General features: G+C 61.6%; 3 protein-coding genes across 4 annotated transcripts; 1 reads left to right on the forward strand and 2 right to left on the reverse strand.

Moving 5' to 3' along the window:
* Window positions 1-6,624: 6,624 nt before the first annotated feature.
* LOC104018914 (myosin light chain kinase, smooth muscle) lies at window positions 6,625-10,940 on the reverse strand. Its single transcript, XM_087770180.1, has 11 exons — window positions 10,880-10,940; window positions 10,454-10,534; window positions 9,907-10,081; window positions 9,437-9,527; window positions 9,114-9,317; window positions 8,637-8,854; window positions 8,103-8,226; window positions 7,872-8,024; window positions 7,577-7,697; window positions 7,410-7,500; window positions 6,625-7,017 (listed from the first exon to the last, which is right to left on the reverse strand). Exons 1-11 carry the CDS (start codon window positions 10,916-10,918, stop codon window positions 6,842-6,844), a joined length of 1,473 nt encoding a protein of 490 aa, XP_087626306.1. The 5' UTR covers window positions 10,919-10,940; the 3' UTR covers window positions 6,625-6,841.
* Window positions 10,941-18,721: 7,781 nt separating this feature from the next.
* On the forward strand, window positions 18,722-23,795 carry LOC148054293 (uncharacterized). Of its 2 annotated transcripts, XM_087770285.1 has the most exons (4): window positions 18,728-18,932; window positions 20,637-20,794; window positions 21,125-21,202; window positions 22,413-23,795. In XM_087770285.1, exons 1-4 carry the CDS (start codon window positions 18,819-18,821, stop codon window positions 22,444-22,446), a joined length of 384 nt encoding a protein of 127 aa, XP_087626411.1. In that variant the 5' UTR covers window positions 18,728-18,818; the 3' UTR covers window positions 22,447-23,795. The 2 variants fall into 2 exon arrangements, 1 of the variants encoding a protein (XP_087626411.1); XR_015707520.1 differs by lacking the exons at window positions 20,637-20,794; window positions 21,125-21,202; window positions 22,413-23,795 and adding an exon at window positions 19,638-19,858 and having other exon boundaries at window positions 18,722-18,932.
* Window positions 23,761-25,003, reverse strand: HEXIM1 (HEXIM P-TEFb complex subunit 1). Its single transcript, XM_087770284.1, has one exon. The coding sequence runs from the start codon at window positions 24,853-24,855 to the stop codon at window positions 23,983-23,985; it is 873 nt and encodes a 290-aa protein (XP_087626410.1). The 5' UTR covers window positions 24,856-25,003; the 3' UTR covers window positions 23,761-23,982.
* Between the last annotated feature and the right edge of the window lie 508 nt (window positions 25,004-25,511).

Raw genomic sequence — 25,511 nt, forward strand, 5'->3', positions numbered from 1 at the left:
CGCAGCCCGGCGCCCCCGGCTCGGCTCCTCGGGGCGCAGCTTTTATTTCTTTTAATTTACTTTCATTTCGTTAAGGAAGGAACTGGGCTGAGTTTGATTTTTATTGCCTTTTTTTATTTTATGCATTTCTTATTCTAGTATTTTACATTTTATTTTATTATATTATTTATTTTTTATTTCATTCTTTTATTTATTTTTTTAATTTCAATTTTTATTTTATTACTTTATTCTATTTTTTCTTTTAAAAATATTTTTTTATTTTATCATATTATTTATTTTTTAATTTTTTAATTATTTATTTTATTATTTTATTTTATTTTACTTTATTCTTAAAATCTTATTTTTTATTTTATTATTTATTTCATTACTTCTTTTATTTTATTTACTTTCAATTTTATTTTATTATTTTATTTTACTTTTAAAAATCTTTATCTTATTATTTATTTTATTTATTTTTTTATTATTTTGTTATTTTATTTTATTTTACTTCATTTTTTAAATCTTATTTATTTATTGTATTATCTTTATTTTATTTTATTTACTTTTTATTTTTTTAATTTTATTTTATTTTTATTTTTAGTTTCTTTTTTTTTTTAAAGGGCAGCTGGGAGCAAGGAGGGCAGCCAGGAGGGGCTGGGCTCCCTCCCCTCTTCCCCTCTCTCCCCACCTCGGCCCCTACAGGAGGGAGAGCTGAGGCCAAGCAAACTCATTGCACCCTGGGCAGGGGACCTCTGGCGCCCGTGACCCTGGGCGCGGGGGCTCCCTGGGTGAGGACACGCACCCAGTGCCGGCGTTGGCACGGGGTGGGCAGGGGCCGCCGTGCCAGGAGGGCCAGACCCTGGCGGCCTGGGCTGCTCCTGCTTCGCCGCCGGGCCAGGATAAAGCCGGATGAGTAGAACCACCTCACCCAAGGGTGCCAGGGGCAGGGGCGCGCAGGGATGGAGCCGCCGTTGGCACCACGCTCCCCGCCGGCTCGCCCAGGGGAGCCGCAGCACCCGTCACCCTCGGCAGAGCACTGCCATCCCCATGGCTCCCGCCACGCCGGCTTCAGTAACCATAGCGCCGAACCGCTGCCAGGACACGAAGTGCATTATTCCGCTGAGATTTGGCGAGATTTGATGAGATTTACTGTGATTCGGCGAGATTTGGTGAGATTTGATGAGATTTACTGCGATTCAGCGAGATTTGGTGAGATTTGATGAGATTTACTGCGATTCAGCGAGATTTGGTGAGATTTGATGAGATTTACTGCAATTTGGCGCAATTTGGTGAGTTTTGCCAAGATTTGGTGAGATTTGCCGAGATTTGGTGAGATTTGCCGAGATTTGGTGAGATTTGCTGAGGTTTGCCAGGATTTGAGATTCAAGGAGAGATCTGCTGAGGGATGGGCGGAGGACGGATCCAGGTGGGATACTGGGACCCCCCAGGATCCACCGTGGTCCAGACCCTCCCCGCGCAGCCCCGGGGCCAGACGCCAGCATTACCGCATCCGTCCGGCTCTCGTGGCGTCTCCTGTTCGGCAAGACCTGCCGAGGTGTCGGGGCGAGGCGCTCGGCCCACAGAGACCGGGGGAACGCGCCGGACCTGTTCTGCCAACCTCTCCCACCTTCTGCAAACCCCAAATCCCAGCCGGGGGACGCGCGGCGCGAGCAGGCAGCTGCCACCGATTGCCGAGCTGCCCTTGGCGCGATGCCGCGCCCTCCCCATCATCTCTGGGGGTTTGGGCGGTCGGAGAGGAGCCGCGGGCGGCTCAGCGGCACCGAAATTGGGGTCACCCACATTTGGGTTCGTTCTGATTTTCCGAAGCTCAGTTTTGCAGTTGAAATCTCTCCGTTTCATCAAACATTTCAGCATCTCATTAAATATTTTGCATTGAATTCCCCGATGCCGGTTTTTAAGGGAAGGCATTGGGACCCCCTGTGGGGACGGGGACGGCCACCCCGACGCAGTCCCAGAGATGTGCCCAGGAGGGCAGATGTCACCAGGACCATGTGTGAGGACCAGGGCTTTCACCCAGCGCTGTCCCATGCTGGGGACAGGCTCCGCTCTGGGGCAGGGGGTCTGTGGGGACCCCAAGATCTGGATCCCCCCAGGAGCACCCTGCCTGCATGCTGGGGTGAAACCTGGGTGCTGTCAGAGCACCCACCTCCATGCTGGCAACACCTTCCTGACCACAGCTGGAAAAGGGTGCAAGGACCTCTCCTGATGGGAAACACCAGGGTTGGGATCCCAGCTGGGGACACAGGGTAGGAGCGGAGACCCCCATGCAGGAGACCCGGTGTGGACCGAGCCCCATGGGAGACAGGTGCTAGGACAGGTCCCAGGCTGCCTGCTGGGCCAGGCTTTGATCTCAAAGGTCCCACCAGGTCCCTCTTGACTTGGGGTGGGATGTCCCATGTCAAGGGCAAGTGCGATCAGAGCAGCAGGCGGGGCTGGGCAGGATGGGGTTGACATGAGGGACAGCTGTGGCTCTCCATCCCCAGGAGAAGCAGGGACAAGGCCAACGGTACCATCTCCTGGCCATGGGAAGGGCTGCGATGGTGGGATGAAGGCCGTGAAAGCAGGGCGTGAAATGGGGGCTGTGCATTGGGAAGGACAGGGCTTGTGGGCTCCTTTGCACAGGGAGGTGTTTCACCTCTTTGGGGTTGTGCTGGTCCCCATGGGCATGGAATCGAGCTGCAAAGAGGGAGCCCAGTCCTGGTTTTTGGGCTGCTGGAGGTCCTTGGTGCAGGTTGGACGTGGTAGTCCTTGCACCAGCGATATCAGGAGGACGAGGTGGGGGAGCATCCAGCTCACCCCTCATCTCAACCCAAGACTGAGATGCCTCTGGAGACGGCAGAGCCGCCAGGGTGCCCGTGGTCCCTTGTCTGGGGACTTCATGGCTCTTATCCGCTCTTCTCTTGGGCCAGCCCTGCACAACCCATCCTGGGCGCTGCACCTTGGGGTGATGGTGGTTGAGCTCCTGTGACCATGAAGGACCTCCTGACCCCCCCCAGGACCTGGCTGGGACCTGGCCATGCCCTTTGGGAAGTGAGGACATCCCGCTTCGCTCGGGGAGCTTCGCTGAGAGATGAGTGCATCACAACTCGGGTATCACTGATGTTCCTTCGTCACTGACAGCTTCTCTCTTCATTTAACTGCCTGTGCCTCTGTTGCTACCAAGTCCTTGCGCTCTCGTGTCTTCTCTCCTTTCACCACTTTTCCGGTGTTTGACTTGCGATACGTGAAGGCTTTTATCTGACCATTCAAATTACATGGTGGCTCTTCACTCCCTGCTATAATAGTCCTTAGAAAGCACTCCAGAAATGACTTGTTCAAATAATCGTCTTCGATACGTGCCCAGGGCTAATTATTTTTTTACGTTAAGGTTGACTTCAGACTTAAGCTTGTTTGCTTAATTAATTTCAATTCACTGGAAAACACTCAGGCAGGACACCGTACTCTTCTGGTTTTTCCCCTGAATTTGCAGGTCCACAAAAAAATACTCTTTCTTGCTGTTAGAGCTACCCAGGCAATATCTCCTCATCCAAATAAGCATTCCTAGACATAGATTGTGCAGCCCAGAATAAACCCGAGATTATCATGCTAACTTGGCACTGCAGGCTTAAGCTCCAGAAGCTTGAGGGTGTTTGGAGAGCTGACCCCACCTCACGTACCTCCAGGGAGCTGGACCTAGGGGTACCTGGGATAGGGAGGGAACCGTTTCTCAAGGTTCCCCGAGGGCATCGCTCCTCCTTTCCACCTCGACGGAGGATTTCTGATGATTTGAGGACCTACTCTGAAGTTGTGTGGCTGAAGTGAAGGTCGACCCAAGAGTTTTTCTTGATGGAAGGATCAAGATCTTAATTTCTTTGCCTCTGAGATGCTGAGATTGGATTTCTGTTTTCAGTGCTGCTGAATTTCTCGGTGGCTGTAACGAGTTCCAGGTATAACTCCGCTCTTCATTTAGTCCACTGCTTTCTCAAGCGCACATTTTAATGTGTTAAGCCATGGGAAGCAGTGGAAGGAGAAGAAACCTGTGCCTTCTGTCCGTAAATCAGCTTCTCCTGTAGGGAAATCAGTTTTTACAGTATAAAATACAGGATTATAGAGAGAAAGCTCATGTCCGGAGTCCTGGGACATGGATTTTCAGGGCTGCGAGGAGTTTGGAAAACAGATGAAGATAAACATAGTTCGCAACCAGAAATATTTTGGTAATGTCACATGGTAAATAGCTCATCAAGGGATTGATTATACGTAACTTGGTGTTTGCTTATCATCTGCAGCTTGAAGGCATTCGGCCTCCTTCCCAAGGGACGCGTGTGAGTTCAGAGTCTGTGTAACGAGGAAAACACGGAATAGATAACGGGTAAAAATGGGGATATGATGTGTGTGAACATCAGGAGAAGAGCAGTGGAAGAGAAAGGGGTTCCTCAGCCTCCCTCTCTTCCTCTGGGAATGGAAAACAAATGCTGTGGATAGAATATGGAATATGTTTGTTTGTTTATTTGTTTCTAAGGAGCTTCTACTCCAACTCAGAGCAGTGAATCCACTTCTCCCACTGACAACAGGGGAGGAACGGAAAGCAGGTGAGCTCTGCCAGGAAAGGTCCCACCCGGCCGTTAAAGAGCCATGGTCGAACCCTGTGAGGAATGACCTACAGCACGCCAAGCGATGAAAACATCAAGGTGGCCTCGCCATTGTTGGTGGGGTCCCCAAAAGGGCTCCCCGTGCTCCGGCTGGAGGTCCACGTGCCAGCTTCCAAATTAAGTTCCTTCTTAAGTTGCATCTACTGTTTCCAACAAGGGACGAGACCACCAAGTCCTGGGCAGAGCACGTTATAACTCCGACACACCGTGACCCCCTGCTTCCCGTGGTCAGATGGACCCAGAAGCAACCATCAGCCATGGGCGTTATTAACAGGAACAGGCTTTTGCCACAAAAATTCAAGGCAGGCCTGGGTGCTGATAAAGCCTTGTCAGCCGCAGAGTCGATGCCACAGTGACGGGACAGGAAGGCGACAGCATCCCTCCCCATTAGCCCAAGAGAAGAGCAGATAAGAGCCATGAAGCCCTCCTTCCAAGGGACCACAGGCACTGCCATCTCCAGAGGCAGCAGGATGCCAAATCCTGATATGGAAACCTCCTGCTGTGGTGGCCATCAGCTTCCTGGAGGGTTCAGCAAACTGTCCGAAAGCGGGTTTGTCGTCGCCGGTCCAGCAGCAGCTCTGATGGTTGGTGTCCAAGTGCTCCCAGCCAGAGCTCTCAGCCGTCTGTCCCCCCCGTGGTTGTGAGAGTGGGTGGATTCAGTTCTGTTTAATAAAAATAACACTTTCCTCCTACCCCCGGAGGCTTCGCCCAGCAGGGGTGGAGGAAGGGTCAAAGCTGTGCCTCAGCTGTGCGTTATTTGGCACAGCCGCACCCTGGCAGCGGGCACGGGGCTGGACCACTCCAGCCAGGGCACCTTCGCAAGTCCTCCGGTGTCGGCATGTGCTGGAGGAGAGCAGCCCCCAGCCCAGCTTCAACAGGAGGTGGGCTTTCACAGAATCACAGGATGGCTGAGGCTGGGAGGAACCTCTGGAGGTCACCTGGTCCATCCCCCTGCTCCAGCAGGGCCGCCTAGAGCAGGCTGCCCAGGACCATGCCTAGGCAGTTTTTTAATATCTCCAAGGATGGAGGTTGCACAACCTCCCTGGGCAACCTGTGCCAGTGCTCCATCACCAGTGAAAAAGTGTTTCCTGAGGTTCAGATGGAACCTCCTGTGTTTCAGTTGGTGCCCATGGCCTCTGGGCACCACTGAGAAGAGCCTGGCTCCATCCTCTCTGCACCCTTCCTTCAGGTGTTTATCTACATTGATGAGATCCCCCCCGAGCCTTCGCTTCTCTTGACTAAACCGTCCCAGCTCTCTCAGCCTTTCCTCATAGGCGAGGTGCTCCAGTCCCTCCATCATCCTCCACTGAACTCTCTCCAGTGTCTCTCTTGTACTGGGGACCCCAGAACATGACGGAGTCCTCCAGGCATGGCCTCACCAGTGCTGAGTAAGGGATAGAATCACCTCCCTCCACCTGCTGGCAATACCTTGTCTAATGCAGCCCAGGACACCATTCACCTTCTTTGCAGCCTGGTGTCCACCAGGACCCCCAGGCCAAGCTCCTTCCCAGCTGGGTGTCCCCCAGCACATACTGGTGCCTGGGATTGCTCTTCCCCAGGGGCAGGGCTGTGCATTTCTTGTTGAAGGAGAGGGGCTCCCAAACACCCATTTCTGCCCAAGCTGCCTCCTTAGGAGGAGGGTGGAGGTCACACAGCACTTTCTAGGCTCCTTCCAGCCCTGCTGCTACCAGAGTTGGCCCAGAAATGGAGAGACCAGGGTCCCCAGGGCTCATCCTGGCTCCTCCTGCCTGTGGGCTCAGGACACGATGCCAACCCCCTCAGCGATGAGGGAAGACTCTTCCAAACAAGGGCCACCAAGGGCTGCTGCTAGAGCCATCCCCACTCAGTCCCTGTCCCCAGGGCCAGCATCTCTCCTGGAGAAGACAAGCATGGTGGCCCAGGTGGAGGGAGAGCCTGGTGCCAGCTCCCAAAGGGTGGGCAGCTCTTTTCTACCCCTCCCAGTGATTTTTTGGGGAAAAAGGAGCAGCACAGGGAGTGCAGATATCCTCGGTGCTTTATTGGTGACAGTTCAAGCCCAGGCGGCCATGCAGCCAGGAGCACTGGTTCCTTGCTGGGGACAGCAGGTCCCACACCAGCACCGTGGGACCCCAGAGCTCACCCATGGGAGAGGAGCCCTGGGGCCTGGGTCACCGTGTGAGCTGCTGGGGGAGGTTTCATCCCCATCACTCCCTGCTCCTCTCTCACCAGCTGCTCTAGGTGGTCCAGGGCTGGGGTGGCATGGCCACACTGATGCTGCTTTCTGCCTCCCCTGTGGCCGCAGCGCTCCCACCTTCCTCCTCCTCTTGGTCCGTCAGCAGCTCCGAGAAGCTGGCACCTTGTTGAGGCAGAGACCTGGAGGCTTGGTCCTCCTCTGGGCTGCAGCCCAGGTCTGCAGGCAGATGGACAGGGGGAACGGTGAGGAGCTGGCTGAGTTCAACCACCCTCCTCTGCTGGAGGAACACGTGTGGCACCCGTGGGCCAGATGCCATGGGGATCAGCTCTGGATCACGCACAGATCCCAGCCCTGCAGAGCGGGATGTGCCTGTTCTAAGGCTGCATCAGAGATGGCCCCTTGGGGATGAGGATGGAGAGGACTTTGGGGCACTAAAGCTGGCCCAGAGCAGGAATGCCACAGCAGGGACATGCTCGGGTGTTTGGTGGCACCAGGGCAGGTTGGAGCAAAGGTGGGAGAAGCTGCCCAGGAGCAGGAGCTGGGGGTGACAAAGCAGGGAGAAGTGGCTTGGTGGGGTGCGTTGGGGATGATGCTGCAGGGGCCATCACCTTCCTCATCCTGAGCCTCTGACGCTTTCCTCTCCGGGCCCTGGGACAGCAGGGTCAACCTGTTGAGGGCCAGCAGAGCCTTGCCTGTTTTCTGGAGAGAAGAGAAGGAGCACTGAGCCCCACCAGAGCCATCCCTGTCCCCACGTCCTCATCTTTCCCCCAGGTACCTGCCACTTCCGACGGGTCAGGAACTGCTTGATCCTCTCTTTTGACAGCGCCTTGGTGCTGCTGGGCTGGGGCTGCTGCAGCCAGGGGTGCAGCAGAGCCCCCGCGCTGGAGAGCCGGTGGCTGGGGGAAGAGCGGGCAGTCATGCCGGGGCTTCTCCACCATCAGATGCTGGCACGGCACCACGAGCATCCCCTCCATCAACTGCATTCAGCGCTTTGCCCTGCCCATCCCCTTGGCACCCCAAAACCCAGCCCAGCTCCAGCTCAGCACCCCACAGCCACCCCCAGGTCCTACCGGGGGTCCTTCTGCAGCAGTTGGCTGATGAAGTCCTTGGCTTGCTGGGAGATCTCCGAGAAGGTCTCCTCCTCAAAGTCCCACTGGGCAGCTGTGACGTTGCTCAGCGTCTCCATGTCGTTGTCCCCCTGGAAGGGGGACTCCCCGCTCAGCCTGGGGAGGTGACGCAAGGACATCAGTGACAGCTCAGCGCCCTCCAGCCCGCCCTGCTGTTCCCAGGAGGCCACTCACAGGATGTAGCAGATGACACCAACGCTCCACATGTCTGTGGAGAAGCCCACGGGCTCAAAGGCGACCACTTCTGGAGCCATGAACTCAGGGGTGCCGTGCATCACCTTCACGGGGGTGTCTGGAGCTGCAGAGAAGATGCACAGGGCCGATGTGCAGCTGGGATCTCCCTGGGGCAGCCCAGCTGCATGCCAACACATGCCAGGCGGATGAGCCCCTGCGTCCAGGCAGAGCTGCCACCCTCCAGGACCCATCGCAGCTCTTGGTGTTCTCCTAGAGCATCCCTGGGTGTCAGGCACCCACAGGCACAGGGGTCTTGGGGGTCTCCACTTTGGAGGCAGGGCTGGGGATGTGCAGGTTTCCCCAGCGCATCTTACAGTGACCAGGAAGGGCCCTGAGGCGGTGCCACAGGGCTGCCCGTCCCAAAGGCATGGGCAGAAGGATGCCAAGCTCCTTGCTGACATGCCCAGCTGGATTGTGTCCCTGTGACGGTGACAGTCTCTGCCCTGGTGCCCCAGGACCCCCCTCCTCGCTCACCCAGCTTCCGCGCCAAGCCGAAGTCAATGATCTTGAGCCAGTGGCTGCCGGGGCTGATACAAACGATGTTCTCGGGTTTGAGGTCGAGGTGGACGATGGCCTGGCCGTGCATGAACTGCAGCCCCTCCAGGATCTGCTGCATGTACTGGGCGCTGCTGGGCTCCGTGTGCTCAAAGTCATCGTCCACGATGCGCTCAAAGAGCTCCCCACCTGCCACGCTGGGGGAGGACAAGGTGCTGGGGACCCCGCTGGGGTCTACCAGCCCCGAGGAGGAGAAGCCCCACCAGGGAACCCGCACTCAGCGCTCTGGGAGGATCTCGCCACCCGGATCTCCAGGGTCTGCAGGTTCCCCATCCATCCTACGCCCCATGCCAGCACCCCACGGTGCAGGGATCCCTCCCCACCTTCAGTGCTCTTCCTTGCAGGGTCCAGCACTGTCCCCACCACCCCTAAACTTGACTCTGCCCCCCCACTCACTACTCCATCACCATCACCAGCTCAGCGGGGCCCTGGAAGGCGGCGAGGCACTGCACGAGGCGTGGGTGATGCAGCAGGTTCATGAGCTCCACCTCAGCCCGAGCCGCCTGCTTCTCTTTAGCTGTCCGCGTCCGGAAATATTTCCCAGCCCGGATTTTGCCGGTGGCTTTTTCCTGCAGCCGGTACACCGTCCCAAATTTTCCCCTGGGACAGAGCAAGGATGAGGGATGGAGGAGCCATCACCACCCTGCATCCCACCCACGGCTGCGCATGGACAGCCAAGGCCCATCCCCAAGCAGCGGGGATGCGGGACCCCCACTTACTCTCCCAGCTTCTCCAGCTGCGTGTACACGTCTGAAACCTTCTCCTGGCTGTTGATGACCACATCGCAGTATTCAAACGTCCCCTCGCCGCCTGGGAGGGACGGAGCAGGGTGGTCCATGCATGGATCCCTCAGGCTTTGGGGACCACCCGCCTGCGCTTCCCCTCCAGTGCTTATCTCTGTGCCCCCCAGCTCCATCCAGATCCGACCGCCCTCCCCATGCAGCGTGAGGGGGACCTGGGGGGGACATGGGGACAGGGGGTACTGCTACAGGAGCTCCTGGAGCAGCCCAGCACCCTGCAAATCAGGGTCTGGAGCAAAATGTGCTTTTAGGTTCAAAAATCCAAGCAAAATGGGGCCATTAAACAGGATGGGATGGAGATTGGTGCAGATAGCAGGGGGTCACACCAGCGCCGGGATCCCTGTGCAAATCCTGTGCCTCCCCAGGACAGGCGGAGGGCTCAGCCGTACCTTCTGCCTGGGACATGGTGGTGCCACCAGCTCCTCGCCGGGTGCCAGCGCAGTCAGGACGGGGGCTGGATGCGGCCCCGAGGCTCCCAGCAGCCCTGCGCTGGGGCGCGGGTGCTGAGGCAGGCGATGTCCGCGTGTCTGCTCCAGCTGCTCCCCAGAGTCCTGTACCTTCTCCCTGCCACGGGAGACCACCAGCATCTCTCCACCTCCACCCGACCTCATCCTACCCGAGAGTTGACATCTTGATGGACCCAAAGAGACCCAGCAAGGGGCCAAACTCGATTTTAAAGCAAGATTCCTCTCCTCAGATGGGGACAACCTCTCTCCAGCAACAACTTAAGCTCAAAGCCACTGTTTTTCTCATGCCCTGTCTTGCATCAGCCAGGAAATCCCCAGGAAAAGCCACGTTTCTAGGGCGAAGGACCTGTTTTTTTACGCACGCCCCCTCCCCGCTCCATCCACGCGAAGGCTGGAAGGACAGGGCGATGACACCCAAGGGTGCTGGGTGGCAGCACCCAAGCCCCAAGCCAAGAGCCACGGCACTGACCTGTCGCCGTCCAGTTCCGTCCTGTCCCAGGCCACCAGCAGGTCCCTGACCCTTCCCGGTCACTGCAGAGCCACCAGGGAGCTGGAAGGGGTAGGAAAGGACGATGCTGGGGGGGTCAAGGACCGCTGGGGCCACACATATGCGGATGTCTCGGGGCTGCCTCCGGGCACAGCTGGGAACATCCCTCCTGCTCCGGTGCTGGGAACTGCCCCGGCTCTCCCCTCCCTTTCCTTCCCAGCGGAATGTTTCCGGACTTGGGGGATAAACAACCACCAGCATCACCACTGAGCCCTCCCCAGACTGTGTCCAGCACTGCGGTCCCACACCCCCCGACACCCCATTTAGCACCGTGCAGGGTCACGGGTCTGCAACGCGGGGATCTCAGACAAAGAAATCCCAAGGGAGGTCTGCAGAGACCTGACACACCTCATTGCATCGCAGAGAGCTCAGCCCTTCCAGCAACATCCAGACCTTGGAGCCTTTCGGGAGATAAATCCACCGGCAGCCCAGCCCCGGGCACACCTCCACCTCCTTCCCCACCCATGGGTGGGTTCCCGCACTGGGGCTGAGCACCCACACCTGCTCCCCTATTCCCAGCTCCGCCTGCAGCCAATATCCCACCGGAGCCATCGCTCTCCCTGAAACCCATCCTGGGCTTCGGCCTTCCCTGGGTGAGCTCGGCTCCGGGTTCAGGGAAGCTGGGATGAGGGTGAATGGGGTGTTGCAAAACTCCTCCAGGCTTCTGAGCCCAGCGGTTTGGAGGAAAAATGGGATTTCCCAGCCCTTATCCCCCAAAAGCGGGTCTGTGCAGCCACTCTGGCACCTGGTGTGCTGCCGTGCCTCAGTTTCCCCTGCTTTAAAATGGGAGCAACACCGTGATTTCCCCCCAGAGCTGACTCCAGACCCGGGGCTGGGGCAGCGGCACCATGGGGGGATCCATCCTCCCCGGGGAGCCCCGTGTCACCGCATCACCCCGAGAGGAGGGGATGTCACCCTGGTGCTACCTGCTGTCCGAAGCCAGGTCTTGCAGGCGATGTGGGGCTCTGTCAGCGCTGGCAGACATGTCACCGCCGCTGCTCCCGTGCTCGGCACAAAGTCCACGGCTGCTGGCAGGGTGTCGGTGACAAATGTCCCCAGCGCCAGGGCGGTGGCAGGGCCACCACGACCTCGCTGCTCACCCGTCCCCGTGACCTTGCCACTGGCGGGGCAGAGCCACAGGATGGGGGTGCCGTGGCTGGGGGTTCCCGCCGGTGCCCCGTGGGCGAGGGATGCAGTGGACGCTCCCGGCTCGGTGATGCCGTCAGCGCGCCGGGTTCGACCCGGCTGGGATATCGACTGCCGCAGCCGGGGACGCCGGGGACAGGAGTAGGACACGGCGATGGCCTGTCTGGGGACATGCAGCGGGGTGGCGATGGAGCAGGGCTGGCTTCGTCCTGCCTGGCGAGGGGGGACGGAGACCTGTTGGGGTGATGTCTGGCACCGCCGGCCGCGGCTCCTGACCCCACTTGGCTCCGCGCCCCTCTCCAGGGCAGGATGAGGCCGTGTGGGCGATGCTGGGCTGCTCCCAGCACAGGGAGAGGCAGGATGCGGCCCAGGCGTGCGAGGGATCCCAGCAGCCACTTGATGTCAGTGTTGGCCTGATGCTCGTCCCGGTGATGAGCAGCAAAAATGAGCAGAAAAAGGCCAGGAGGGGAAAAAAGATTTGGGGTCTGGGAGGAGCTGTGGAGGGGTGGCAGCACCCTCCATCCCCGCGAGGACAGGCCAGGATCCAGCGCTTAGCTGGAGGGCGAATCCCTTGGGAGCGGCTTCCCAGCCCCATCCCACCCCTCCAGGACCAGCCGGGATGGAGAGTTGCATCCGTGGGACAATCCCATGCCACCAGCCCGGGGTCCCTGGGGACGCCATGGGGCACCGGGGTGAGCTCACACAGTGACGGGCCACCGCCCTGGGCACCATCCAGACTCGGTTTCTTGTCACCAACAGATATAGATATATTTTTTTCCCAGCATCCGATGAGGATAACGAGCAGCTGGGGGCCAAGCACAGGTCTGGGACAACACGGACGTTCCCAGCTCCATCCCTCCATCGCGCTGCACCGGTAGTTATCCCACTCCCAGCCTTTAATTCCCATGGGAGCGGAGCCCGGCTCGGACAACATTTAATTTTCAAGCTCTAAACCAAATTTCCCCTCAATCTCATCTACTGGAGCATCCCCAGGAGTTTAAGATCAACAGCGGGAAAAGCCAGAAGGATTTTAAGGAGTGCGGGTAAACGAGGCGGTCCAGGGATGGACGAGCAGATCCATCCATCGTTCCGGATTTTCCAGCCTTCGAAACGAACCTCGTTACCGACAGTGCTTCGTTTAACGGCCACCGACCCCTGGCCCCGTCTCGCCCCTTTGCTTTTGGGTTTGGGAAGGTGGCCCGTGCGAAACGTCCAGCGGTGCATTACCCACCGCGGACATCCTCTTCTCGTGCCTTATAAATTTAATTCAATAATGAAATTAATTTATTAGTTGTTAGCACTCGCACCCAGGCACCCACGGTTCCCGCTTGGGGGATGACGTTGTCGCCCAGCCGGGATGGGGTTTCCAGGCGACCCCATCGCCTGGGGACGTGGCACTGGGTGGGTGCGCCGGGGCCGGGCGTGTGGGGACAGGGGTGACGTGGCGATATGGAGGACATGGGGGACAGGGGTGCATGGAGGACGTGGGGACATGAGGACACAGAGGACTTGGACACAAGGGGGCACGTGGAGGACATGAGGGGACAAGGGACATGGGGTGCACAGGGGACATGGGGGGACATGGGGACATGGGGTGCACAGGGGACATGGGGGGACATGGGGTGCACAGGGGACATGGGGACACATGGAGGACATGGGGACATGGGGGACACGGGGGACATGGGGACACATGGAGGACATAGGGTGCACAGGGGATGTGGGGACACATGGGGGACACGGGGGACATGGGGGACACCATGGACGTGGGGACACGGGGGGGTACTCAAAGGACGTGGGGGGGACCAGGGGAACATGGAGGGGACACAGGAGAGGAGGGGACACTGGGGATGGGGGGGACATGGGAGCCACAAGGGCGCAGAGAGGCCGTGGGGGGCAGACGGGGGGACAGGGGGGACACGGAGGACACGGGGGGACACAAGAAACACGGGGACACCGGGGGGGCACATGGAAGCCACAGGGGTCCTGGGAGGGTCCGGGGACACCTGGGGCACACCGAGGCACCGAGGGGCAACGGGGGCGGGGGGGACGCAGGGGCACCCAGGGGACGGGGGGCGGGCGTGGGGACCCGGGGGGACCCGTGCGCTTTCTGGGCGGGGCCGGCTGCGCGCACGCTGTGGGCGGGGCTAAGGGTTACGGCGGGGCCAGGCCGTTGCGCAAGGCAGTGGGCGGGGACAGAACGCTGTGCGCCGCGGTGGGCGGGGCCGTGCCCGGCGGTGGGCGGGGCCAGGGAGGTGCGCGGGGCGGGCTCTGGCGCCCCGCTGCGCTCGGGGCGGGTGGGAGCAGCGGGGCACTGGAAGCGCTGGGAGACGGGACTGGGAGCGCTGGGAGACGGGGACTGGGAGCGCTGGGAGATGGGACTGGGAGAGCTGGGAGACGGGGACTGGGAGCGCTGGGAGATGGGACTGGGAGCGCTGGGAGACGGGGACTGGGAGCGCTGGGAGATGGGACTGGGAGCGCTGGGAGACGGGGACTGGGAGCGCTGGGAGATGGGGACTGGGAGCACTGGGAGATGGGACTGGGAGCGCTGGGAGATGGGACTGGGAGCGCTGGGAGACGGGGACTGGGAGCGCTGGGAGATGGGACTGGGAGTGCTGGGAGATGGGGACTGGGAGCGCTGGGAGATGGGGACTGGGAGCGCTGGGAGATGGGACTGGGAGCGCTGGGAGACGGGGACTGGGAGCGCTGGGAGATGGGACTGGGAGCGCTGGGAGACAGGGACTGGGAGCGCTGGGAGACGCGACTGGGAGAGCTGGGAGACGGGGACTGGGAGCGCTGGGAGACGCGACTGGGAGCGCTGGGAGACGGGGACTGGGAGCGCTGGGAGATGGGACTGGGAGACAGGGACTGGGAGCACTGGGAGATGGGACTGGGAGCGCTGGGAGATGGGGACTGGGAGCGCTGGGAGACGGGAACTGGGAGCGCTGGGAGATGGGACTGGGAGCGCTGGGAGACGCGACTGGGAGCGCTGGGAGACGGGACTGGGAGCGCTGGGAGACGGGACTGGGAGCACTGGGAGACAGGGACTAGGAGCACTGGAAGATGGGACTGGGAGCGCTGGGAGATGATGGATGCTGGGAGCGCTGGGAGATGGGGACTGGGAGTGCTGGGAGATGGGACTGGGAGTGCTGGGAGACAGGACTGCGAGACGGGGACTGGGAGCGCTGGGAGACGGGACTGGAAGTGCTGGGAGATGGGACTGAGAGCGCTGGGAAACAGGGACTAGGAGCAGTGGGAGACGGGGACTGGGAGCGCTGGAGATGGGGAGATGGGTACTGGGAGCACTGGGAGATGGGAAGATGGGTGCTGGGAGATGAGATGGGTGCTGGGAGTGCTGGGAGATGAGGACTGGGAGCACTAGGAGGTGGGGAGATGGGTACTGGGAGTGCTGGGAGATGGGTGCTGGGATGCTGGGGAGATGGGTGCTAGGAGTGCTGGGATGCTGGGAACCGGGGTGCTGGGAGCTGGGGAGCTGGGATACAGATGCTGGGAGCTGGATGCTGGGTGCTGGGGTGCTGGGAGCTGGTGCTGGGAGCTGGCTGTCGGGCACCGGGGCGCTGGGCGCTGGGCGCTGAGCACGGGGTGGCCGTGGCCGCGGTACGCGGTGCGAGAGCTGTGCCGGGGGATGTTGCACATCAGCTTCGGCCTGAAGAGAGAGACAGAGCGAAGGCAACGGCACGAGGTGGCAGCGGGGTCGCAGGCTGGGCTTTCGGGTGCCCTGGGGACGCGAGGGCACCCGAGGGCAGCGTGCAGGCAGGGCAGGCAGCCTGGCCCCGGGCGAGGCGGCACGTCCCGGCCACGCCGCCGGCTCCCGGTTGCCGGGAGAGGCGCGTTGGGAGCCGGGGCTGGGCTTGCGGCCGGGCCGGGGCTGCGAGGGCCGGTTGCAGACCTCGGTCGCCAGCGTCGGGCTCCCTTCGCTCCACCTCTGCCCCAGCTCCTCAAGGTTTTGCTCAAGCTCAGGCCGGTCCCAACAAGCAGCTCCCTGCCCCATCCAGCCCAGCAGCCGCCCTGCTTCACCCGGGGCAGCGCTATCCCAAAATCCAGACCCAAAACTGCTCTGGAAGGAGACACCCACACCCACACCCCCCCCATCACCAGTTTAAATCCAGCCTGAGGCGCTTCTTTCTCCCGCAAAGCCAGCCCAGAGGCTGGGGGCAAACCCAGCCGGGTCCGCCAACCCGCGGGAGGCCAGTTCGGCAAGCTCAAGGTTGTAAAAACGACATCTGATGTCCCCAAACTATTCCCGAGAGGTGCGGAAAGGGCCGCGGCACGCGAGCTTCCGGGTGGCACGAAGGGCGGGAGGACCCACGGGTGGCAGACGGGGCGACGGCTGTGCCCAGACCTGGCTGGCCGCGCTCGGCTGGACACCCCGGGTTGTGGAGGAGGCCAAAACACGGCTGGAAAACACCCAAATGGAAAAAAAAAAAAAAAAAAAATCGATCTGGGGCTATAAAACCTCCGGCAGCAGCAGCTCGGGCCCGGATCGGCGTGGGGCTGGCTGCCAAATCCTCCCGCTCCTCCGCGCAGCCCTGAGCGCCCGGCACGGCCGGCACCTTGCGCCCAGGCTGTTCCTCCGGCCCGGGGAATGCCAAGCAGCTCGGGACGGGGCTGCCGGCGCTTTGGCGGTGCACGGAGCACCCCTGGGAGCGGGATTGCCTCCAGCAACCCTGTGGGCCAAAAATTAAACACGCATGGTGACCTCGCCGTCGCTCGCACCGGTAAATGTGTCGTGCGTAAGGCGAGCAAGGGGCCGGAGCTGGGCGCTGGCTGACTCGGCACACGTGTGTGTGGGTGGCTCAGCTGTGCCGCGACGGCTACGGGCTGAAAGATAAGCTCAGCACCCCAGGAGGGGCGGATTATCGGCACGCCAGGCTGCTGCCCGGTTCCTGCAAACCCCTCTGCGCCTCCGCCTTGCGCTCTGCTTCGGGCAGCAGCAGGCAAGGGGAGGGCAGGAGCAGGCAGGGGGGCCCGTGACACAGACACCTGGGAAATGGGAGACGCAGGGAGCCCAACCCCGTCTGCAGGAGTTGGGGGCCGTCGTGTCCTTTAGTTGCCGATGCCGTAGCTGCCAAACCCATGCTCCCAACACAGAAACCCCCCAAAAAAGGGGGAACCTCTGGCTTGGAGGGGTGGGCCGGCACCAGGAGCACACCCACCGCTGGCTGTGAGCTCAGGGTGTGCCGAGGAGCGAGGACCGTGTCCGGGGAGCACGGCTCTGCCTCCCTCCTGTCCCCCGTGAAGATCCCAACGTCTCCCAGACGGGGAAGGAACAGGGACAAATCCCTCCAGAGGAGACGAGGGGCTGCGCCAGGGCCCCTCCTGCTCCCTGGCACCGCGTCAGCCATTGCCGCCGCCGCCGCTGAGCGGGGCAAGCCCGGGCCTGGCTGCCGGCCCTGCCTGCGCCTCCCGCCGCGGCCTGGTGCTGCCTCCCCGGCATGTCGGATCCCCTCTCCGCGGCTGGGGCACCGATGTCGCCAGCCTCCTGCACAGCCCCCCCGGTCCCTGCAAAGGGGGGTTCTGCCCCCCGCTGTCCCCCGAAACTACAGCAGGGCAGTACCGGGACAGGCAGAGGGGGAGAGGTCCCCCTCCTCCATACCCAAATCCCAAGATTTGGCCCATTTTACACCTTCTCCCTTCAGGAACAGCCAGGCCTTCTCCAACACTAACCCTCCAGACGGAAAACGTTCAGCACAATTAACCCCCGCTCACTACAATCATAAACAACACGGAGGGAGGGGTGTGATTCTGGCGTTTGCCAGCCCAGAAAACAACTCTTTTGTCTTTTTGTAACAGCAGAACTTGATTCAAAAAGCTTCAAGCAGCTGCGCAGGCCGATTCCCTGCATCGTTCTTCCCAAAATCACACAGGGACACGGCCTGGGCCCAGCCTGCCCCGCGCTTCCCTCCGGGAAAGGAAAGTCCAAGACGTCTGCCTTCGTATGGGCAGCCTTTTTTATGCTTTTATGCAAAACATATTGCTTATTTTTGCCTTTCATGTGTGCCGATCCCCAAAATACACATATTATTCCCCCTTGCAGACTGAAAACCCCATCGGTAACACCCACAGCTCACCCAGCGAGGCTGCCTGCAAGGAGCATTCCCGCGCCAGAGGCAAGAACGAAGGCTTTGGGAAAAATCTGAGGGAGCTATTTGGAAAAGCTCCTCATCAACTTTGCTCTTGGGGTCGCTCCTCTCCTTGAGATCCAAGATGGAGCCTGGGCTCGCCCTGGGAGGAGGAGGAGAGCTGGAAATGGGCAGAGAGGCAATTCGGGGCGAGAACCGCCACCGCCGGCTCTCACCGCGCCGGCCGAAGGGGCCGCGTTCCCCACGGGGGGACGTTTCTCCTAATAGTGATCCATTTCTCCTAATTGTGATCCGTGCCTGCTAACTGCCATCCCGGAGCGGTTCTGAGGGAGGAGAGAGGCATTAAAGAGTTAAGCTCCAGCCGGCTGAAGCCGAAGGCCGGGCCTAGAGGCGGGCACCCTCCCTTGGAGCCAGGGACCCTCCTGGAGCCGCCCTCCCCCGCCCAGGCCGCTTGAGCGAGGCCTGGGCCTCCTGTGCCCCCGCCAGGCCGGGCCGGGCCGGCAGCACCGGGGGCGGATTTCAGTGTCTCTGTCCCGGCCTAAACCCTCCTCCGCGGAGCCCGACGGGCCCTGACCGCCCAACCGAGGCGCTTCCCCCTCCCGGGAGGCCGGGGAGGGCCCGCAGCGCCCGGCCCCTGCCGCCCTGCAAGGCCCCCGGTGGCATCAGGGCCGGCGGGAGGCCTCGGCTCCGGGTCCCCCCGCCCGGCGGCGGCGGCGGCGGCGGCGGCGGCGGCAGGGCCGGGGGTCGGGGTCGGGGTCCGGGCCCCCTCAGCCCCGGGGCGGCCCCGCCTGGCGCCATGGCAACGCGCCGCGACCGGATGCGGCGCTCCCCGCTGGGCATGACGGGACAGCGAGTCCGCGGCCGGCCTGTCCCCGCCGCCCTACCGCGGCGGGGGACTACAGCCCCCATAAGCCCTCGCGGCGGAGGCACGCCCCGCCTCTTCCTCTACGAGTCTCGTTTCCATTGGCTCCGCCAAGCCGTCGCGCAGCGGCACGGAGGCGCCTGATTGGTGGAAGAGCGGCGGGGCCGAGGCGCCGGCTATGGCGGCCGAGCGGGCGGTGGGGGAGCGGCGGCCGCCATTTTGTGTGTGCGGAGGCCGGCTCCGGGTCTCGCTGCCCGCCGCGGAGGCGGGGGTGCCCGGCGCGGCGAGGCCGGTGAGCGGCCGGGGACCGGCGGGGGGGCTCCTCCGCGGCGCCGCGGAGCCGAGCCGGCAGCGCGGGGCGGCCCGGCCGGGCCTTCCTTCCCCGGGAGCGGAGCGCGGGTCTCCCCGCCGGCCCTGAGGTGGGCGGCGGCGCCGCGCCCGCCACCGGCCGCTCCCGTGTCAGGGCTGCGGGGACGGAGGGAGCCCTGTCCCCGCCGGGAGCGCCTCGTCTGGAGCCGGCGGAGGCCCGGAGCGGCGCCGGGGCCTTGTCCGGGGGAGCTGCGGCCTCCTCCCGGGGTCTGAGTGCGCGGTGGGGCGGGGGGAGCCCCAGCCCGGCCCCCCCCGCCTCGGCCTCCGCGGGCTTTCACGTCGTGGCTGTGCTCGAAGCGGCCCCTCGGTCCGGCCTCACCTGCGGTGCTGGGGGGGGAGGGGGTGTGTGTGTAACATTTTTGCAGCAGAACCCGCGTTAAGCAGTATCTGAGCGCTGCTGGGCAGCAGCAGCCCCAGCTCCCGCGGGGCCGGTTTCTGACTGACCCCGGTGGGAGCGAAGCGGGGAGGAACGGCGCAGTTTTATACGGAAAGTGAAATTTGGGTTAAGAAACACGTTTCCTGGAAGGGTGAAAGCTGCTCGTCGCCATCGTACAGCTCCCTTTTAATGCACGGCGTCGGGGGGAAAAAATAATCCCTGGAATTTAATCCTTTGTTTCACACGTTTCAGCCAAACCCCGGCCGGATTCGCAGAGGGGGATCTCCCTGGCTGGATCCAGTGGATCGCAGTTAACATGGCCTCCCCTCGCCGCCTGCCCAGGCAGCAATTACCGCCGTGGTGCTGGGGGAGAGTTAAAAACAAAAGCGTTTGCCTGTTGCCGGGGCCGAAGGGGTAACTTTTCAAGCTGATAATAAACCGGAGCGAACCTTGTCTTTGAGTTATAAATGCCACTCCTCTGGCTGGTGGAAACGAGGGCTGTGGAAATAACTGAGGGGATTTTTTTTTCCTGTGCAAAGTTGGAAAAAAGCCTGGTTGGTTTTTTTTTTTTTAACTAATTTTTTTTTTTTTTTTTAAAACCCTCGGCGCCAGGGAGGTTTTGAGCTGACGGCAGCCTCTGTGCTTGCTTCCCCCGATGAGCGGCGAGGCTGGGGGCAGCCAGTGAGGCTGGGTTGGGTTCCCGGTTGCCTTAGAGGCTGAGTTTCCTTAAGCAAATGCCTCGGCCACGTTTTCTTCCTTCTGCAAAAAGCAGATAATGCCGGCTCATCCCCGCTATTAATGGGACTTGCTTTAGATGTAAAACAGTGAGATTTTGGAGGCTTCTGGTGGAAGTGCAGATTGCGCTGTTCAACGTGGACTCTCCCGGTTAAAAACCGGATTATTTTACATTTATGCACTTGGTGCTCTTTTTTGGAAGAAGATGCTTTTGTTTTTATGACTCTGCTGACAGTTTTTGACTCCCACATTGCTTTATTAGGTCCTGAACTCCGAAGCTTTGTATTTTTATAAATTGCTGCGTTATAAAAGCTGGGAGGTTTATCGTCGTCTGCGTCTTCGCATGCGCACGACAGCTGAAGATCTAATTTCAAGTTGATTTTGCCAAACCCATCAGGGTTACGCTTCGTTCAAGCCCGATGCCTTGCACCTACCCGGGTTGTTCGAGGCTTTTTTGTGGGGTGGGAGGGAACACGAAGGGCCTGATCCTAACAGCCAGGGTTTGGTATGTTACAGGTGGACCAAAAGCCGCCAGCGTTTCGGCAGTGGCCTCACCAGCGAGCGCTGCGAAACCTCTGCCGCCTGCGGGGCTCGCCGCGCGTTCTCCTCTTTTTTTTTTTTTTAACAAAATGCCGCTTACGTGAGAGACCCGCCGGGATATCCCGAACGGCCGCGTGAGTATGTCCCCAGCACCTAAAGCTAACGAAAGCCAACGCAATTAGCGCGAGTTCAGTCGTCAGCAGGACAGCGGCGTTACTGGCAGCGCCCTGTCCCTGCTGCATAAAACCCGGACCACCAAACAGCCGGGTTTAACCGACTTCAGGGCCTAATTGCCGTGCCGGCAACCTGCTCCTTGAAACTTCTGCAGATCGTGGGGGGACGGCAAGCCGCACGTTCCCTTCGGCCGGTGTTAAGGGGCAGGATTCGGGTTTCACTTCACGCCAAGGTTGCGGCATTAACGGGCTGTTAAGATGGACTACTTCCCTTTTCTTATTTTCTTGCAGCCAGCGGCGTTTGCAGGGAACTGCTCTGTCCTTGGGCCGCTTCGCCCCTGCCTCGAAGAAGAATGGCTGTCACCGCAGGTGGGATACTTCAGTCCCCTTTTTCTTTTGCGTTAGCGCAATAATTTCTGCCTCTCCCCACGACAGAAACGCAATCCTTTCCTCGGCGAGCGGAGAACCCTCGCGAGGGGAGGAACTGTAAAGCCCTTGAGCCGCGAGGGTCCCTCTGCGCTTCCCGAGGCCGCTTGCCGCAAGGCCGGTGTCGGTGGTGTCCTCCCGCAGCCGGCGGAGCGGCGGCGAGCCTCTTCCAGCCGCTCGGCCCCGCGGTCGCGCCGGGCAGGAGCTCCGACGGGCGGATTCCCGCCGCCGCGGGCTCCGTGCCGAGGCACAGCCCGTTCAGGGAGATCGGAGGGGTGCTGCCCTGCCCGCGGCGTTCCCGGGCTCACCGGAGGAGCCGGAATAAAGGCCAGTTGGCTCGAACAACCCGGGAGAGACCAAAGTGGCGGCGGGGCGAGAAGGGATGCGCTTCCAAGGTTCGGTAGCCGCGGCTGCCTTGCCCTCCGGGGAGGTGCTTGCCCTCAACTAGTTAAGACAAGGCGCTGCCTCCTTGTCAGGAGGGACTAATTGCTGCCCTTTGATACCACATCACAGCCCCGCGCTGCGGCACCTTGATCTCTGGCGATCTCCAAGATTTTATTTGTACCTCTCCAACAGCTGAGCTGCAGCCGAGCCCATCTCTCCTGGACCGGCTCCGCGCCGGGCTCCGGGCAGAGCTGGCAGGGAGGCTCGGGCGGGCGAGCTCGGCCCTCGGCCGGGGAGGCGAAGCGCGGCCGAGCTCCCCGTCCGTTCCTGATCCGCAGGGAGGTTTCAAAGGTCCCCGAGCGGCGTCGGGCCGCGTCTGCCGGCAGGTTTGGACGCGGGAGCTGGAATGAGGCTTCGCAAGGAGAGGCGCCGTTCGCAAACCTCTCCTGAAGCGGGGGCGGGCGTAGCCTGCTCCGCGTTAGGGCTCCTCGTCGTTAGAACAGAGCGCAGAATAAAATAGGAAGAGTTGGTGGAGGCAAAGCGGGTCGGGGAGGTGATCGTTGCGGTACTTTTAGGGGGTTTTTAAGTTCTGTTTGTTAAAGCGTTTGCAGGGAAATCAAATTATTTACGGCTAGGAGTTAAACGTAGCGAGTTTGGGGTAAGTAGACGGAGGGCAAACCCCGTGCGTGCGCTAAACGTGTAACAGCCGTCGCTCTCTAACAACCACGGTGCTACGTTTGATAACGTTTCCCGATATTGAGTTTTTCAGGGTAAGCAGTGCTGCGAACCACGGTTCACGGTAACGCCGCCGGAGTTAGCGCCGTCGGGCACGCGCCTGCGCTTGTCCTGTCCCAGAAGAAAACAGAAATCACGGGCGGCAGGGATACGGAGAGGGAATCGCTCGCTTGGGCAAAGAAATCGCTGGGAAGGGGCGCCCGGGCCGGGCGCGGAGGACTCGGGGTTCGGCGCCGCTCTTCCCGGCCAGCGAGATCCTGATTAACTCGTTACCTCTCGCCGTGCCTTGCCGCCGGCCTGGCTCGAGGCGGCGCGGCGGTGCCTCCCTCCGCAGCCGCACCGGGCGCTGGCTCTGCCGAGTGATGTCATGGCAGAGGGGAAGGGAGCGCGGGTGGCTACCGGCCTCTTGAGCAAGTAGCCCTCGAACAGTTTCCTTTCTCCCTCCCCGCCGACGCCGGCGTACGCCCCGCCGCAGATGGTTCTTTGCCAGGCGCGAGTTAAAACCTCGGGGGCGAGCCTTGAAGCCGAGGCCCTCGGCCGCAGCTGCCTCGGCCTCCCCGATTGCCCCAGCCCGCCCGCGCTGCCCACCCCGGCCCTCTCCTCCTCCCCAGATCCAGCTTTTTCTCCCCTGAAAGGTGGGGTTTTGCCCCGCCGTAGCCTGCGGGGGGGCTACCCCAGCCCGTCCCCAGGTACCGCTGCGTTCGCACACGCTAATCCTGACCCCGGCCACCGACCAGAGCGGCCTCAGGCCCCGCGTTACTTTGCCTTTCCATTTCCCGGGTTTTTTCCCCCCAAAACCCCCAGACCCCGCACCTTCTCCTGCCTTTTTCTCCTCCCTCCCCGCCCAGGTGCAGCAGCAGGGCAACGCGAGGCTCGGCCGCCGCCTTGGCTCCCTCGTCAGCCATTTCAGAGGCCAAGTGCTGACTACCAAAACTTTTCCCTGGCCTGCTCCAGAACTTTAAGTGGTTTTTTTTCTCCCCCCCGCCATCACTTGCAGCTTAAAGTACCTTTTTTACGTGCTTTGGCCCTGATTTCCGCTGACCGACCTGGGCTCCGCCGGCCCTGGGAGGGAAGGGTTGAGTTTCACTGAGCCTTTAGGCAAACAGATCCACTTCAGCTTATTGGTACCTTGAGCGGGGGCCCGTTACGGACGCGATATTCGGAGCGGTTTCCCCTCTTTCCAGGGATTTTTTTAACTATTTCAGCTCATCGAGTGGAAAAGAAGGAGGGGGGGGGATAACAAAAAAGGGCTAAGTCGGGAATCGGAGCCGATTTTAATCGAGCGACGCCACAGACCAGTTATAACACCAGGAAAATAATTCCAAACGTATTCCCTTCGGGAATGCCATCCTGAATATTTTCTAGAAATCACACCGAAACCGTTACAGTTACAAGTAATTAAATTTATTAGACCTCTCTATTTTTTTTTTTTTGTTTTTTTTATAGTCAGTTTTGGCCAATTTACAGCTTTCCTGGGGATTTTTTTTTTTTTTTTGGTTTAGACACACAAAAAAAAAAATAAAAATAAACTCCCCCCCCCCCTCACCGGTACGGCCCCCCACCCCCACCCCCCCTCGCCCCCGTTAAAAGGGGCCGAGCCCCGCTCACTCCCCCAGCGGGCAGGGGCTCTGCTCCCGCCCCGGCGGCGCCCTCTCCTTCAGCAGCCGCAGGTTCTCGGCTCGCAACCTGTCCACCTCCAGCTCCAGCTGCCTCACCCGCGTCTCCGCCGCCTCCCCCCCGTGTTTTTTACTCTCCATCCTCAGCCGGTTGTTCTCCTCCTCCATGCGGGAGAGGCATTTCTCCAGCTCCAGGTACTCCTTCACCAGCTCCTGCTTGCTCATGTTCTGCAGGCTCTCCACATGGTACCGCTCGTAGGTCTCCGAGAAGTCCCGCTGCAGAAACTCGCTGCCGTCCCCCCCCATCCCGTCGCTGCCCCCGTCCTCCTCCGCCGCCTCCTCCAGGAAATCCTCCTCGCTCGTGTCCTCCGACTTGGCGGCCGCCCGCCGCGGGTACAGCCCCGTTTTCAGGTCGGGCTCCTCCTGGTCGTGGTCCTCCATCAGGAACTGGGTGGTGTTGTAGGGAGCCACCGGCTGCCCCTTGGCGAACATCTCGGCCCGCAGCCGGGAGGCGCGGAGGCTCTGCCGCTCGTCGAACTGCTGCTTCTCCTCCCAGCTCAGCTTCGAGTAGGGCTTCCAGCGCCGCTTCTTCTTCGACGGCCGCCGGCGGTGCTTCTTCTTCGCCGGCCACTCCTCGGCGCGGCCCGTCGAGGAGCGGCACCGCGGGCCCAGGCCGGGACGGGCCGCTCCGCCCGCCGCCGGCCGCCCCTCGGCGCCGCCCGCCGCCGCCGCCTCCTCCGCCCCGGGGGGCGGCAGCCGCTGGGCCTCGCCGTCCGCCGCCGGCGCGTCGCCGCGCTCGGGCTCCGGCTGGGGCTCGCCGCGGGGCTCCGCTTCGCACTCGGCGGGCGCCGCGTCGGCCATGGCGTTCGGCTCCGCTGCCTCGGGGAACGGGCGCTACCGGCGCCGCATGGGGCCGCCCCCCGCCGCTGCCCTCAGGCCGCCCGGGCCATGCCGCGGGGCCCGGGCCCCGCCGCCGCCGGTCGCCGAGGGGTTAACGCCGCCGGGCCCGCCCCCCCGCGCGCATGGCACGCGCCGCCGCCGCCTCCCCCCGCCACGCCCCGCGCCGCCACCCGCCGCCGCCGCCGCCGCCGCCCGCTCCCGCCTCCCGCTCCCCGCCCGCGCCCCCGCCTTAAGTAGCCGCACGCGCCCCGCCCCGCCCCGCGCAGGCGCGCTGCCCCGCCCCGCCCCGCCGCGCGCCGGACCCCGCCCCCGCGCCCGCCCCCGCCGCGCTGCCCTCGCGCGGGCGGTGCCGCTCCGGCGGCCAATCGGCGGGCGCGGAGGGCGGGCCCGCCCGCCGGACCCCGCCCCCTCGGCCGCCGCGGGGCGGGGAGGAGGCCGCGATTGGCCGCGCCGGACGTCACTCGCGCGCGGCGTCGCCAATGAGGAGGGGGGCGGGGCGGGCCGTACCACGCGCGGAGGGGCGCTGCCGTGCGCGGGGCCGCGCGACCTTCAGGGCCCCGGCCCGAAAGGAGTCCCCGCACGGCGGAGGAGCCGCCGCGCTGTGCTGTGGTCCCGGC

Source organism: Nipponia nippon, unplaced genomic scaffold, assembly GCF_047370975.1.
Source record: "Nipponia nippon isolate SJK-2023a ecotype South Korea unplaced genomic scaffold, ASM4737097v1 scaffold_32, whole genome shotgun sequence".
Classification (NCBI taxonomy): domain Eukaryota; kingdom Metazoa; phylum Chordata; class Aves; order Pelecaniformes; family Threskiornithidae; genus Nipponia; species Nipponia nippon.

Bases quoted from the DNA above. Each gene is read 5' to 3' on its own strand.
- LOC148054293 (XM_087770285.1), top strand. From the start codon at position 18,819: ATGGCGGCCGAGCGGGCGGTGGGGGAGCGGCGGCCGCCATTTTGTGTG. The intron at 18,933-20,636 runs GTGAGCGGCCGG...GGTATGTTACAG, and splicing joins TGCCCGGCGCGGCGAGGCCG to GTGGACCAAAAGCCGCCAGC. The intron at 21,203-22,412 runs GTGGGATACTTC...TGAGTTTTTCAG, and splicing joins AAGAATGGCTGTCACCGCAG to GGTAAGCAGTGCTGCGAACC.
- HEXIM1 (XM_087770284.1), bottom strand. From the start codon at position 24,855: ATGGCCGACGCGGCGCCCGCCGAGTGCGAAGCGGAGCCCCGCGGCGAG.
- LOC104018914 (XM_087770180.1), bottom strand. From the start codon at position 10,918: ATGTTGCTGGAAGGGCTGAGCTCTCTGCGATGCAATGAG. The intron at 10,082-10,453 runs GTCAGTGCCGTG...CTCCCGTGGCAG, and splicing joins ACGGAACTGGACGGCGACAG to GGAGAAGGTACAGGACTCTG. The intron at 7,698-7,871 runs GTAGGACCTGGG...CTCTTCCCCCAG, and splicing joins CTGCTGCAGAAGGACCCCCG to CCACCGGCTCTCCAGCGCGG.